General features: G+C 43.3%; 1 protein-coding gene across 3 annotated transcripts in view; it reads left to right on the forward strand.

Annotated features, from left to right (window-relative positions):
• PTPRG (protein tyrosine phosphatase receptor type G) overlaps positions 1–16,523 on the forward strand; it is a 777,325-nt gene that overhangs the window by 439,731 nt on the left and 321,071 nt on the right. For all 3 annotated transcript variants that reach the window (XM_062201187.1, XM_062201189.1, XM_062201188.1), the window contains exons 3-4: positions 1,824–2,003; positions 15,098–15,246. In XM_062201187.1, coding sequence (XP_062057171.1) covers positions 1,824–2,003; positions 15,098–15,246 — 329 coding nt within the window. The remainder of the gene's footprint in view (positions 1–1,823; positions 2,004–15,097; positions 15,247–16,523) is intronic.

The following is a 16,523-nucleotide window of genomic DNA, read 5'->3' on the forward strand; positions in this document are numbered from 1 at the left end:
CACCCCATGGGAGACCAGGATAGGCACCTGGCTCCTGCCATCGGATCAGCGCGGTGCGCCGGCCGCAGCGCGCTACCGCGGCGGCCATTGGAGGGTGAACCAACGGCAAAAGGAAGACCTTTCTCTCTGTCTCTCTCTCTCACTGTCCACTCTGCCTGTCAAAAAAAAAAAAAAAAAAAAAAAAAAAAAAAAAAAAAAAGAAAGATGAAAATGAAGTTTGGCTGCAGCTGCAATACACATGGGTGCACTCTCTGTCCCATTGACCTATCATAGTCTTAGGGAATTTGACCAAGAGTTAAAACAACATAAGTGAGAAGCCCTTGGCATTTCCTAACTGAATCAGAGTCCTACATTACAGAAAATTATGATGCTATCTTTTTCTAGAAACTGTTGTGGTACTCGTCTCTGACTTTTAAAATGTTGCCTGAAAAATAAATTAATAGAAAAAAATGTTTCCCGGTTCACCAGACCTTGACCAATCCATGGACAAGTTCCCTCTGATTGTCTGTTTTTATCTTATTGTTTGAAATGAGGATTAGGGGAGATGACCCTGGCATTAAAATAAGACTGAAATATATGCAAGATAGCAAAATGATGTGTCATGAACATTGCTCCCATAATATTTTATTTCCAAATTGAGCAGAGAAATTCAGTGTGTTTTCCATGCCTGTGTCTGAGGGCACCCATTGGAATTGTGCTTTCTAATTGCACTTTTTCCCTTTAGTTCTGTATCCTTATTTATATGAGTGCTGAGTTCCACGTGAAGGTAACCTTATACCTCTGTCTCCAGGAAGAGACAGACAGCTTTTGGAGGAGAGACGAGTGCCTCCACTCAGGAGTACAAATTGGCCAAATTGCAAAATCTTTGGTAATTAGCCATTGGAAACGCCTGCCTTGTTACTGCATCATTTCTAATGACTCTTGTCCAGTTTCGTGTTGCTCATTGTGTTTTTAAATTTCCGGTTTACACATTCCTGAGAGCTAAGAAGACAGTATGTTTAGGATGTTGTGCACAGTAGCAAAATCAGTGATAAAAGTACTTTCTTGTGAATAAGTGCTATGCTTCTTTTGGGAAACTTACTTAACTGTTTTTAAAACTGCAAGCAGTTCTGCCAGCCCTTTTCTGTGATTCCTTGTATCATTATTAAAGGTGAAGTTAGCAAATGTTTGTTTGGGAATCAAGAGCAAAACTATTTAAGTAACATATTTTTCTGAAGTCTTGCTGTGTGAAGCGAATGGCTTTGATCCATAGTATTCAGTACTATGGCGACATACTTTTGAATGGGAACATGTTGGAAAGTGTACTTTGGGAAATGCACTGCTTGGCTTCTGTCATCGTCTGTTTTATGTTGCTATAACAAAATGCCTGAGGCTGGACGCTTTATAAGGAGAAGATTTTTCTTGTGCTCATAATTCTCAAAACTCAATTGCATGATAGGGGCACTAGCTTCTTGTGAGGCCTCATGACAGATAGCATCACATGTTGACAGTGTAGCCTGTGCATGCGCAACAACACACACACACACACAGGTGTCACATGGCAAGGGGGAAGCAAGAGACCATGGAGGGGCCAAACTCATTCTTTATAATAACCCCCTTTTAAAGGAAGTCATTCCTGCAAGACTAGCGTGAATCCTTTCATGGGGGCAACCATCCCACTAAATCCCATCTTATCAAAGTCCAACTACTTCTCAGTGCAGTTGTAATTGAGACCAAGCTTCCAGTGCATCAACCTTTGGGTGACAAGCTCTGTCCGAATGTCTTACCTGTTTCATTCCTGCTACTTGAACCATGAAGATTCAAGTGTTGTTTTCTTTGAATAGGTGCCTACGGTCCTGAGCACTGGGTCACGTCGAGTGTCAGCTGTGGAGGCCGGCACCAGTCTCCTATAGACATTTCAGACCAGCATGCCCGTGTCGGAGAAGAATACCAGGAGCTGCAACTTGATGGCTTCGACAATGAATCCTCTAACAAAACCTGGATGAAAAACACAGGGAAAACAGGTAGACTGTGGCTTCTTGACCTGTTCACAGATCGAAATGAAATATTTTTGGATGTTTCTGATGTTTACCTTAACCATAAATCCTTAACGTAAATTCTCCTTTCATTTGAGAACCAGCTATGTGACTTTGAGTTCTGTGCCTCAGTTTAGATAGAATGTAATAATATTAACCTCCAGGCCGGCGCCCTGGCTTAACAGGCTAATCCTCCGCCTTGCGGCGCCAGCACACCGGGTTCTAGTCCCGCTTGGGGTGCCGGATTCTGTCCCGGTTGCCCCTCTTCCAGGCCAGCTCTCTGCTATGGCCCGGGAAGGCAGTGGAGGATGGCCCAAGTCCTTGGGCCCTGTACCTGCATGGGAGACCAGGAGAAGCACCTGGCTCCTGGCTTCGGATCAGTGTGATGTGCTGGCCACAGCGGCCATTGGAGGGTGAACCAACGGCAAAAAGGAAGACCTTTCTCTCTGTCTCTCTCTCACTGTCCACTCTGCCTGTCAAAAATAATAATAATAATAATAATAATAATATTAACCTCCAGAGGTTGTAATGTGTTCATAGCTGTAAGGTGCATGGAATGGCCCTTTAGAAACCTACCTAGTGTGGTAACCAGTAGCCAACTGTAGCTTATTTCAATTGAAGTTTTAATTCAAAATTAAGGAAGATGAAAATTCAGCTGTTCATTTGTAGAAGTGGCACTGCTCGTGTTCAGCCACCCATGCAGATAGATAGTGGCTATCACACTGGGCAGTCGAGATAGAGAGCTTTGTACCATTGCACTAGGTTCTGTCAGATAGCAGCTGTGCCAAATGTGCATGTAGAAGTAAAATTCCTACCTTTCTTGAGATGTTGCTTTGTTGCTGTTTCTTATTTTAACAGAGTGTCAGTGAACTAGCTCAGCCCTTTTTGTATCAGACCAGTAATTTGGTCTTCCACTTCCTTTGATTTACTTCATTCTCGTTTGGGGATTTGTGGCTGTGCAGCATCATCTTTTTTACCTTTGTTAGTACATAGGTCTTCCCCCCCTGCTAATTACTGTTGTGCAACTATAGGTTTATAGATTGTCCACGTAAGTAGCAGAGAATTCCTTGCTGTGCCCAATGTCTGATGTAAAAATAAATGCGGGGATGTTATATTATATGTCTGTTCCATGCTGCCTGTGGTTCTGTTGCTGCCTACAGATATTACACATCTTAGTACTTAGATACCTGTAACTTTAACCCATTAGACCGAACACCCTCCCACCTGCACACCACTCTTCATATTCCCTTTAAGGAACCTCGACTGCCTGAAGCTCTCAAGCCAGACTAAAATTACTTCACTTTCAGCTCTTTGGTCCCATTCATGGTTGGGTCATAGCGTTGCTTTTCCTTTAACCTGATTGCACAGGCTGCTCTGGGGATCTATTTTCTTTCTCCAGACCAGCATTTGCCTGAAATTATTCATGGCTGATTGCTTCGAGTTGGCTTAGCTTGTTCATAGAATTGCTTCGCACTCCTTCGGTGCCTTGGTTCTTAACTTGAGAGTTGTTTTTCCTGATGCTCCATAGATCCCTCTCCTTCCTGTCTTACAGCACGTAACGCTCTCCTGCACCTTAATTCATGCACTGAGTAGCTGCTCAGGATAAACCTGTGCACCAGCAATGTTATTTGTCTCCACTTTTTCATCCCCACTTCTCTGCCCTTCCAGCATTGAATCCTGTGCTTGTCGTTACCCTTCAGAGTTTCTCTGTCTGTTCTTGCTTTATATTTTAAATGCAAGTATTCTTTGAAGAACCGTGTTGGGAATATTGCTCTTTAGACTATCTGAATGCAGTGGCTGAGAACTTTGCCACCCTGGGTGTAATCAGAGCGTGGAGTTGAGTGCCACCTTGGCGCCACATTCCAGAAGCCTGCCAAAGGCAATTCGCTGGGCTCTCTGATCTGGTTTTCTACTTGACTTGCAACGCTTGACAGCCTTCTGCAAAGATAACGCGTTTCAGTGACAGCTTTCAGCTTGGTATCACCAATGACAGGTTTTAGACGTGTGTGGAGTTCACTCAATGCAAGTTGATTCATGACCTTGGTCTTCCAGGAGCTGATTATCAGTCTCTGTCACTCTGCTGACTTCCTGGAGTGATCCACAACTTGTTGCATATCTGAGGGCTTGTGCCTGATTTTGGAGCCTCGCTCTCTAACTACAAACACATCTGTCTCAGAGATCTCAGAGGCACAGCATTCTGAGAAACAGAAATAAATCTCGATACTTCTCAAGCTACACTTACCACTTTAAGCCTTACAACATAATCTTAGGCCAATATTGCCTAAATACTCTAAGATGACTGTGTAGGAGGGGTTCTTAAAAGGTGACAACCACTTATATGCAATTTAGAACATAGATTTTTTTTATCTTTTGAAAGTAGTCAGAAAGTAGTATAGAAACTTACATGTAGAAATCTACTTGTTTCTCTCTCTCCCTCTCCCTTCATCTCTCTCTCTTGCACAAACCTAGAAACTAATCATAAAATGCCAAATAATTTCATAAGTTTCCCAATATTTTGGAGAATGAAAATTTAATTAAGCTGAACAGTACACATTAGTGCTGAGTGTTATATGGCTAAATTAGGTTAAATAATTTCCCCCATGAATAGTATTGGTAGGCAACCTGGATAATTGTAGTCTTTTTGTTTTTTTTTTTTTCCTGTGCTGTGCTTTTGAAAAATTTAAGATTGGAGGAAATGGGGTTGGGGGTGGGGGCATGGTATCTGCATTATTTCTGAAAATTGCATGTGAGTCTACAATCATCATAAAAATTCAAACTTTAAAAAATCCACATATCGGCCGGCACCGTGGTTTAACAGGCTAATCCTCCGCCTTGTGGCGCCAGCACACCAGGTTCTAGTCCCGGTTGGGGCACCGGATTCTATCCTGGTTGCCCCTCTTCCAGGCCAGCTCTCTGCTATGGCCCGGGAAAGCAGTGGAGAATGGCCCAAGTCCTTGGGCCCTGCACCTGGCTCCTGGCTTCAGATCAGCGAGATGCGCCGGCCGCAGCGGCCATCGGAGGGTGAACCAACGGCAAAAAGGAAGACCTTTCTCTCTGTCTCTCTCTTTCTCTCTCTCACTATCCACTTTGCTGTCAAAAAAAAAAAAATCCACATATCATGAGCTACATGCTTTATCTTTATTGCATTCATTCATTTTATATCCATCTTGCACACTTTGGTGAACCGAAAAGCCCATCTTTTTCTTAAATCGTTAATTTTAAAGCAATACATTTTTCTTCTTTAAAAATATTTTCTTGAAATTTGTAGTTCCAGGAAATAAGTTCAGGAGGGAGTATTTATTTTTTTCTGCTGGAAATTTACAGGTCACTTATCTGTAAAAGAGACTCTGTCCTTTAGATATTAAAATATGAATACAGAAAGTTAATATTTAAAGTAGCCCATTACATACAGACAGTAACTTTCCCATAAAACAGTTTTAGTGTTCAGATCTGTCTTAACCTCTGAGAGTGCTATATATCCAATCCAGCAAAATCAATACAACTTGGTTGGACCTCGCCCACTTCTTGGAAGTTAGCTCAAATATCTTTACCAGGCAGGTAGAATCTCTATTTCTTCTTGAGGAGCTGTACATGTCTGTTGTGCCAGTTCTCATTTGATCTCATTGAAAGTTATTTCCCTTTCTTTCATTTTTGTGGAATAGAAAGATAATGCATTCATCAAGAACATTTCGAGATAATCTTGCTGTTCCCAGCATTAGCTTCTAGATTAATGATGAGAATTCAAGAATTCCGATATATGTTAATAAGCTATGCCCCACCCCGCCATGAATTTTAAGTATTTGGATGGCTTTTTTGATCCCCTCCACCACTACGTTTTCTTACATCCCACACTAAGGACAAATAGAAAATGTATTTGCCGTAATTCATGCTACTTCCATTTTCTCATTTTATATTGGTTTACTTTATTTTTTCTTTGGCTACATAACCTTTCTTATTTATCCACATATACCATAGTGCCTGGCACAGATGTATTCAGGAAATGGATGCTAAATTAATAAAAGAAGATCGATGGTGGGGAGGTTAGGTGTAGATAAGTAGGTCATGAGCCAACTCCTAGTCCTGCTGAGCCCATAAAATTAAGGCAAAAATTAGGAGACTGTTGAATTCACTTTATTTTACTTGGCTCTTGGAACTCTTACAGTGGAGCAGCACCATAAGAGCACACACGCTTAAGCTAAGAGCAAACTAATTGCCAGCTAATACAGAGAATAAAATCTTAACCTCAGTCATTTTGTGCTATTCCCTGACTGCGTGTATGAACCCTGCTAAGCGTCACAGGAAGATGTGGCTTTGCCGCTTTGCTCACACACAGGGGTAGTGCTTCTCCAAGGTCAGGAAAATGGATGACATGGAAAGATACCATGCCTTCTGTTGTCCATTGCAGTTCCTGGCTCAGGCTAACTGATACCTCCATGTAGCTCTGAAGAATCACTCTTCTCTTCCAAGGTTGGTCAATGTGGGCCTTCCTGGGAGACAGAAATGGGCAACCACTCTGGGCACTCCACATATTTTCCATGGCAATCTTCCTGGCTCTTGATTTCCCTCCAAAATATGTGGACTTTAACTTTTAGCCCCCTTTCAAGATGTGTTTCCACAACCCTAGCATGGTTGCCCAAGTGTTAAATGCATGCAGATGATAGTCACAGTCTTGAGGTTGGTAAAGAAAATTCTAGAATGTCTCCATGTGCATTTCATTGTCTTCATGTTGTCCTGACTGTTTGAGATTTCTATTCTTTTTCCATTCTTTCTATTCAGTTGTTAGTCTAGGTGTGTCTTTGTGTACCTCTCCTTGAGCTTTGACTTTTTAATCTGAAAGGCAGAGTGATAGGAAGAAGGAGGAGAGGGGAAAGGGTGGGGGGGGGGGTCTTCCATCTGCTGCTTTACTCCCCCAGTGGCTGCAACAGCCGAGGCTGGGCCAGGCCAAAACCAGGAGCCAGGAGCTCCATCTGGGTCTGCCGCCTGGGTGGCACGGACCCAAGCACTGTGCCTGTACTCTGCTGCTTTCCCAGGTGCCTTAGCAGGGAGCTGGATCAGAAGGGAATGGGATGCCGCATGGCAGGTGGTGCTTTCATCTGCTCTGCCTCAAGCTTTGACTGTTCTGTGGTTTCCTTCGCTCCTGCCTTTGTTCTCTGTCTCTTCCTTGACATGATCCTTGCTATGGCATGTCCACCTCTTCACCTGCCTGCGCCTGTTGTCACTCCCTGCTAACATCAGTCTCCCCACCACCACGCTTCCTGTTTCCCTTCCTCATAGCTGGCCACAGAAGAGAGCTGAAGTTTTGTTTTTTCTTTCTTAATGCTTTTATGTGTTATATTTAAGGTGTACAGATTTTGGTGTTGACAGCAATAATGTAAGCAAATTCCCCTTTCAATAAAACCTCTTTTATCTCTGATGATGTTGAACAGGGCAGGGTCTGGACAAATGAAATAATTGATTCCCTGGGTGTATTTTCTTGGGATTTCCAAAATTGCGGACATTTAATCATTGCCTTCATTTTTGTTACACTACCTCTGTGCCCATCTTAATTCTTAATGATTCTTCAGAGGTGTAACGGTTGGCACAACGAATCAAGACCAGTGCAGGGTCATCATTCCCCGATCATAGTTTCTTTTTAACTCTGAGTTGTGATTGTGTCACTAATGAATTGGTTACTTGACTTACAAAGGGAGTCTAGCATTAGGTTTGCAGAAGCCTATCAGCTGAGTGGGCAGCTGTTTGGAGACATCTGGGTGTTCATTGTCATTTATGTCAGGTGTGCCCAACCTGTGTCTGTCAGTGCCCTGGGCTGTCCCTGGTTAGCTCAAGGCTGCCCCAGAAAGAACACTGAAGCTGAATTTTGAAGAATGCATTCTTTGGGGGGAATGCTAAGCGTGCTTTAGCTTTTCATGTGCTAAATTTCACGATTTCAAAGATCCAGTATTTCATCTAGTTCATCTCCAGCCCTGCCTGAACCTTGGATCTCCTTAGGTGCTGATTCCGTGGCGCTCTCTCCGGTTAGATGATGCTGTCAGTTGTTTCATGTGTACTTAACTCCACTTCCTTTCTCTTGTCTCTACATCCTCAGTCCCTCCTTTAGTTGGTAGGAAGTAGTTTTGGCAGAGACAGCATCCTGATTAACCAGTAAGCCTAACTTTCAGGGGCATTTCTTATTTTTTTTATTTTATTTTATTTTTTTTATTTATTTATTTTTTTAATGTTTTTTTGACAGGCAGAGTGGACAGTGAGAGAGAGACAGAGAGAAAGGTCTTCCTTTTTGCCGTTGGTTCACCCTCCAATGGCCGCCGCGGTAGCGCGCTGCGGCCGGCGCACCGCGCTGATCCGATGGCAGGAGCCAGGTACTTATCCTGGTCTCCCATGGGGTGCAGGGCCCAAGCACTTGGGCCATCCTCCACTGCACTCCCGGGCCACAGCAGAGAGCTGGCCTGGAAGAGGGGCAACCGGGACAGGATCGGTGCCCCGACCGGGACTAGAACCCGGTGTGCCGGCGCCGCAAGGCGGAGGATTAGCCTAGTGAGCCGCGGCGCCGGCTTCAGGGGCATTTCTTAATCTCCCTTTGGTTTTTCAGAACAAAATCCTCTGCTAGGCTCTCATCTGCCATGTCTTATGTGGCTCACAGATGGACTGGTCCTCCTTGTTCATGCTGCTGAGGCAGGGAGTTAGCGGAGACCTTGAATAATCATGTGGCTTGTCATCTCTCATTCTGTGAGATTGATGCAGCTCAGTATGTCCAGTGCTCCGACTAGATTACTGCAGTCGTCTCCTAATTTTTGCTTCTGTCATCAGCCAGTGTTGCTTTCCTCCTAGGCCTTCTCCACACAGTAGCCAGCATAATCTGCTGAGTTCCCTAACCTGTTCCTGTCTGTCTCTCTTTTTCTTCTTGTTCCCTTTTTGCCACCATATTAAGGATGCCTCTTTTCTCTTGGGACAAAAGAGAGACTGCTCACTTTCCTGTGCCTCCTTCTCTAGCCTCATAGCACATCTTGTTCTCTGGGTACTAACTCATCACAGTGGCTTCCTCTTGATCCCTCCCACCACCACCGGGCCTTTGTGTGAGCCATTTCTCCTTTGATTTGCTCCTCTCATCAGTACTTTCCCAAGGTGGCTGCTTCCACTCTCTGACAGCTCTCGCCAAGTCCTGACGCCTCTTATTTCCTTTTGGAGTTGGATGCTCTCTTGGTACTACTTGTCCCACTTGCGAGTTCCTTTATGGGGGGCACTCTTTCCCATTAACCACAGGTTCCATGAAGGCAGGAACTCTATTTGATTTACCTACTTTTCTTCCACAGTATTACTCAGTAAATGTTGCTTGTCTATTTGAAAAAAATTTATATTTATATATCAGTGGCTACAGGGAAGTTAGTGGAAGCATGGACTGGCTTTCTGGCAGGATTGTTTCTCTTTTTCCAAGAGCCCAAATGTTCCTCCTTGACAGACACGGGAATTCTGTGTGTGGGTGGTGGTTGGGGGGGGCAGTGTCTCACTATTACAATCCAGTAGCACTAGGCTTTTCATTCTAGCCTTGAACAGCAGGGATGGGGGAATACAGCGAGCGGCTCGTTTTTCTCCCTTGCATTTTTCTTTACCTTTTAGCACCTGCTGCTGTTTACTCAGATTTTGGTGTGAACATTTGCTTTAGCCCTGCGTTGTATACACACGTTGAATTTCATCTATAAACAGTTGGTGGATGGTCTGTGAAGAATGTGGTGAATGCCAGCTACTCTCCCTTCAAGCTCGGGAGAAAACTAATTCCATACTCCAGTTGCAACCTCACTCTCACTCTGCCCCAGTCCCTGATGGGGAGCACCCGGCGCAGAGGGGATCTGGTGAGCACTGTGGATCCTCTTTCTGGGATAATAGCCTGTGTAAGCAACACTTCTGTGGGTAGGCTCCTATTCTGCGCGTTCCTCACCCATCAACCCCTTTGATCCTCCTAGCAAACCTGTATAGTAGCTGCCACCCGTTTCCAGTTTTCTAGAATGGGAACTGAGGCACCAAGAAGTGTGATTGTTTTCTCATAGATAATGGCAAGTCTAGTGTGCAAAGTCAGATTCACTGGCTCAGCTCCTCCATGTGCACCCATGCCCAGAATTTTGCTTCTTGGTCAGCAGAGCCCAGACCCCAAAGTGTATGGGAGGCTACTGGGACTGCCTGTTGGACACTAGGTTACAAAACTCTGATCTTCCACTCCTTCCATCATTCTATTCTGAGTTCAGTACCCTCTGTGTCAGCAGTTTAACTACGGAAAGAGCTGATTCTAGTAAGTCCTTTTACACATGCCTCTGTCTTAGTCCAAGCTGTTGTAACACAACACCATAAACAGGATGGCATCAGGATTTCTTGCAGTTCAGGAGGCTGGAATTCAAGATCCAGGCAACCAGCAGGTTGGGCGTCTGGTGCGGACCCACTTTCTGGTACACAGATGATGCTGTCACACTGTGTCCCACCCCAGAGCAAAGGGACAGAGATTGCAGGCCTCCTTTATAAGGACACGAATCCCATTCAGGAAGATGTCTTCATGGCTTGGTCACCTGCTCAAGGCCTCACCTCCGCACAAGGTTACACTGAGGTTGAGGATTTCAAATTACGATTTTTGGGCACTGATACACGTTGAGTTTAGACCACCATCATTCTGCAGCCTTTAACTGTTTGTTTGCCAACATACTCATTTTGCCACCCTTTCGGCTATGATTTCAAATAAATTCAGACTTGCTTTCATTTATTTCTCCCATAGTACTATTAATTTACTATTTTTCTTTCAGTTTGCTTGTTTTACTTTAATTAAGTGAGTTCCTTTAAAAGAAAACTTTCTAAAGTTAACACCATAAATGGAAAAACCAATACTGTTTGGCCCAAATAGACCTACCGCTAAATATGTGTACATAATATATGAAAATACATCAGTTTCCTGTGTTATTAACTTCAAATTTACTATCTTCCTTTGAGTAACAAGGGGAAATGGGGTGCCAGTGCTGCAGTGTAGCAGGTAAAGCCACCGACTACAGTGCTAATACGGGCACCAGTTTGAGTCCTGGCTTCTTCACTTCCAATCCAGCTCCCTGCTAATGCACCTGGGAAAACAGCAGAAGATGGCGCAAGTGCTTGAGCCCCTGCAGCCACGTGAGAGACCCGGAAGAAGCTCCAGGCTCCTAGCTTCAGCCTGGCCCTGCCCTGGCCATTGGCCATCTGGGGAGTGAACCGGCAATAGGAGACCTCTCTCTGCCACTGCCTCTGCCTCTGCCTCTCTGTAACTCTGCCTCTCAATTAAATATATAAATCTTTTTTTAAAAAAAGGCATGGAGGAGAATGAGTGAGTATTATGGAAATGTGGAGAATTGTACAAGCACAAAATTGAGATTTTCTTTTCTATGATATAATCAAAAGTATAGAAATAACCCAATTAAAGTATTTATTTTTACTCTGGGTGTTTTTTTTTTTTAATTTATGTATTTATTTAAAAGGCAGATTTACAGAGTAGGAGAGGCAGAGAGAGAGAGACGCCTTGCATCTGTTAGTTCACTCCCCTAAATGGCCTCAATGGCCATGGCTATGTCAGGCCTAAGCCAAGAGCCTGGAGCTTCTTCCAGGTCTCCCATGTGGGTGGCAGGGTCCCAAAGACTTGGACCATCCTCCACTTCTTTCCCCAGGCAGTAGCAGGGACCTGATGGGAAGTGGATCAGCCAGGACTCAAACCAGCGCCCTTTTGGGATACCATCACTTCAGGCAGTGACTTTACCTGCTACACCACAGTGTTAGCCCCTACTCTGCATTTTAGTGAACTGAATGAGTCAAATCACAAGTGCTATTTTGGGGCCATACCTGCCCTTTGCTGTCGTCTCTGCTTAATGGCAGTTTCTATTTTGTGGGCAGGAAAGTATTGTGTTACAGTGGCGAAGTGTCTCACGATGCAGTTACACCCTTCTATGCTACATCCACACTCTGCCTTGATTCTAAATAGGTTACGTCATGGGGTGTGCAGTTGCAGGAACCCTGACGCTGTGTTAGTGCCCTTCAGCCTGTGACTTTTGTTCAGGCTTTGAAATAGCCTGGCCAGGTGGGCACTGTAGTGGAAACTGAGGCGCAGAGAAAGCAGGTAGTCTGCTTAGGTCTCACTGCCATTGAGGGGATAGACCGCAATTCCCGCATCTCTTCACCTGCTGCTCGTCAGGTGTTCTGTATCCTGTGGTGACTGCCTTGGGAGCAGTCAGTTTCTGGTGACCGGTAGCTAGCAGAAAATTGGGAACAGGAGAGCTGGGGCAGTTCCCTCTTCCACAGTTTTATATGTAAACAAAAACACAAGCTGTTTTAGGAGAGGTGTATGTGTGTGTAGCATGCTGTGTGCTCTGTTGAGAAATGCTATGAAATGAAAAATGAGATTAATGTTTCAGATTGTACAGTTCCCTAATTATGCTTTTAATTATTCATATAAAACAAGTAAAATGACCCCTGACAGAGACATAAATGATTTAGGTAAAATCAAATATTTATAAGAGGATGCTGAGTCCCTGGGTGTATTGCAACAGATGCTTTGCCTTCGTCCTTTGGATGCAAAATGTTAGGTAGAAAACTTATAATAGGCTGAGAATCATCACCAGTAGTTAAGACCCCACTGAGCTAGTGCTTCGAAATCGTGACATTGGATCTAAAGGTATACGCTGGTAGAATATATTTTTATATATAAATTTTATATTATATATAGGGTAGATTGCCAAATGCAGGAGTCATGCGTCTTTGATAAGAAAACTTAGGCATTGGGGGTTGGCGCCTTGGCTCAGTGGGTTAAGAGCCCTGGCCTGAAGCACCTGCATCCCATATGGGCGCCAGTTCTAGTCCCGGCTGCTCCTCTGCTGATCCAACTCTCTGCTGTGGCCTGGGAAAGCAACAGAGGATGGGATATAAATATAATATATAATAATATAAGTATAGGTTATTATATATTATATGTAAATTATATATAAATTAAATTTTTTGTAAATTATATATATATAATTATATCTACTATTTTAGATATTTTTCTTTCTAAGACATATTGTTGGGGGTCCCCAAAATGGCTGTCTCCCTGCCTGCTTGCACATTTGAAAATGATTGCAAGAAATAAAAAGGAAAGTAAAATTCCATGATACATGAAAATATTATCCAATTCAAATTTCAGTGATTAAATGTAATTTGACAGAAACTATAGCTCCTCATTCCTCATTCATTTGCATTTTGTCTTTGGCTGCTCCTGTGCCATAAAGTCAAGATCAAGTAGTTGCACCACAAGGTCTACAAAGCCTGAAATATTTACTGACTGGCCCTCAGTATAGGATAAGTTTGGCAGCGTCTGTTCTACAACACAGAATAAAGGTAGAATATCACTGTGGTGTGTTTAATTGGCACAAGAAACACTTGCTTTTACTTCTTTTTATCCTTTAATATGCCACCCTGCTAATTGAACATTCACTGTATATTTTTCAGAAGTTGGAGAAAAACTACGTTTTGAATGCAATAAAAAGGGATTTATATGAGCAGAGTTCCTTCACTTGCTTTTAATGCTTCTTTTATAGAGAGAAGTACTGAAACTAATTGCACTGTTTTAGAAATGGGTCATTAGTCTAGTCCCTGTCTTTTATGGAGACCTAATTTTCATGCAGGATTTCTCTCTAAAGCTTTAACTGGGATTTCTTTAGGGAAAGGAGAGGAGATGACACGAGAGCTTTCCCATGGCTTACACAAGCTCAGCTTTTGATCATAACCCATTCAGTGTATTCGTTGGCATCTTATAAGTATATAGCAATGAACAAGTATTTGTTGAATGAATGAATGGATCCATTTTTGAATAAAAAGAGGACTGTATCTCTTGTAGAATAGAAACCATTTTAATGTATCTTATAATTTCTTGGGAAAGAAATTTTTCCTGTTAATATACATCCAAGATTTTTTTTTCTTGATTTCTCTTTCTGATGTTTCAAGGAAGAGAGATATATTTTTGAAATTTAGAGTTTAAATTGGTTGAAGTTTCTTATGGATACTTCCATGTGTTTTTTGGGATGGACTAAGGGACATTTTCTAATGATTGGAATTAAAAGAAGCGATCAAGGGAATCCAGTATTTGAGAGACTCAGTGAGTAAATTTTGCACTGCAGTTGGCTGGGTAGCATTATCTATTATGAAGCCTATAGTCCCAAGTCCCAGCTGTCTTTCCACTGTTGTTGCCCTTAAAATTGGAAGAATACATGTTTTTGTTTGCTGAAGTCTACGTTTTCTTTCTTTCTTTTTTTTTTTTTTTAAGATTTATTTTATTTATTTGAAAGTGTTACAGAAAGAGAAAGAGAGAGAAGTCTTCCACCCGCTGGTTCATTTCCCAGATGGCCACAATAGCCAGAGCTGTGCCAATCGAAAGCCAGAGCCAGGAGCTTCTTCCAGGTCTCCCACGCAGGTGCAGGGGCCCAAGTACTTGGGCCATCTTCTGTTGCTTTCCAAGACCACAGTAGAGAGCTGGATCAGCAGAGGAGCAGCCGGGACAAGAACTGGTGCCCGTATGGGATGCAGGCGCTTCAGGCCAGGGCTCTGAACCCACTGAGCCATGGTGCCAGCCCCCAATGATTAAGTTTTCTTATCAAAGTGTGACTCCTGCATTTGACATCTGCTTCCCATCTCACGCCACACCTTGATTATTGGGGTAGCCGCAGATATCAGTGCTGAAGAAGAAAACCTCACTGCTGTTTTGATCCAGTAGACTTGGCAGCAGGGATTCATCATGATGCACCGTGTCACTGGCTTCACAGTCTACGGTCTTTTCTTTTTTTTTTTTTTTTTTTTTTTTGGTGTCTTGAGTAGTTATGAGATTCTGAGGTCCTTCTGTGAGCACGGTCACAATGCAGAGCCAGTTGATGATCGAAGAGCATTCTGCACCTAGACTGTTGTCATTTATTCAGAAAGTGCTTTGGACTTGTTTTTTAACATGTATATAAGGAAGCAATTCACACTGTGCTCATCCTGAACTTTATCAGAAGCCACAAGAGAAATCTTTAGTTTGGTTCTAGACTCACTCTGTTTCCCCCCCTTCCCTCTCTGTGTTACAGTTGCCATTCTTCTGAAAGATGACTATTTTGTCAGTGGCGCTGGTCTACCTGGCAGATTCAAAGCCGAGAAGGTGGAATTTCACTGGGGCCACAGCAATGGCTCAGCCGGCTCCGAACACAGCATCAACGGCCGGAGGTTCCCCGTGGAGGTGAGAGACACACAGGATCTCAATGTGGAACTGTGCTTTAGGTCTTAGCATTTTGCAAAAAATCAAACTTACATGCTACCTAATTCTGTCTCTTTGGAAATCTTTTGTTGATAAGCCAGCAGGTGAGTTGCTGATCCTTGTTTAGTGGGAAAAAAAAAATCATGTGGAAGTCATAGGTGTTGTGGTTTAAGTGGACGCAGCCTTGGTGTTCTGTGTGTGTTGGCTGTGACACAGCTTCTTTTCATTGCCTATTTTCTGAAGGTGACATTTTGTGTGCAACTTGGGTGACTTCATTGTCACCCTTTACAAAACAGAAAAGTTGCTGACCCATAAAGAAGAGTTCCAGAACTTTCTTTCTGCTTTGAAGATACTTGGAGATGTCTTTTCTGCTGTATGTTGAGAAAGAGAGGCTGTGCCCATTGGTGGTCTGAGTCTCTGTGGACTGTGCAGGGATCCGTGGTGACATTTGGCATCAGTCTGCAGACAGTTGGTGTCAGTCTTCTCGCAGATCCTTACTGCCTGACACATGTAGTCCGGGCTGTGCCAGCTCATGTGCTGGTGTATATCTGCTGTGAAGAGGGGTGGGGGAGGGAGTGGGCCTCCAGCTCTGTTATTGATGGCTCCACCACTGATCTGATTTTTTCTTTTATTCATGGTGAGTGTGTGAATATTATTTTTCTGTGAAGAACCTGCTTGTTCTTTGGTTTCCCTGGAGGTTAGCCTCGCAAATTTGTGGAAGAACTGGCTGGGTGTGGTCCCAGCCTGTGGCTATGCTCACACATAGAGTGACTTGGAACCAGTAGCACATTGTGATCAAAAGGCTGAGGGGCCAAGGAAAGTTTTCAGCTCTTAGTGTTTTATACCTTCTTTTAAGTCGGGTCCTGCTTTGATTATTTGCTAAGTACTTGAGACCCCCCCCTTTACAAAGAAAATAAATATGTACACAAAAATGTACATATAATTTATAGGATTTCATCCGTCTCCCCAGCTCTTTAAAACCCCTATGTGGACTCACTTGGTATTCTTTATGTTCAGGTAAACAAAACCCAGATGAGATGAGAAATTTACAGCATTTCTTTGTTTATAGATGCTCATATTGGTATATAGATTTGTTTCTTACCTTCTGCCCCTGGAGAAACCAGAGACTGCTACTTGGAGAAAAATGCTTCATTTTTGTTTCTTGTTTAGCTGATAAATTCTTGGTACTAGAATTCTCCCTGCACTAGGGCTCTTCTGTCTGTGGGACTTCCTGTCCCAGTCACACTAATTACGTGTCT

The sequence above is a fragment of the Lepus europaeus genome, chromosome 9 (assembly GCF_033115175.1).
Source record: "Lepus europaeus isolate LE1 chromosome 9, mLepTim1.pri, whole genome shotgun sequence".
Taxonomy (NCBI): domain Eukaryota; kingdom Metazoa; phylum Chordata; class Mammalia; order Lagomorpha; family Leporidae; genus Lepus; species Lepus europaeus.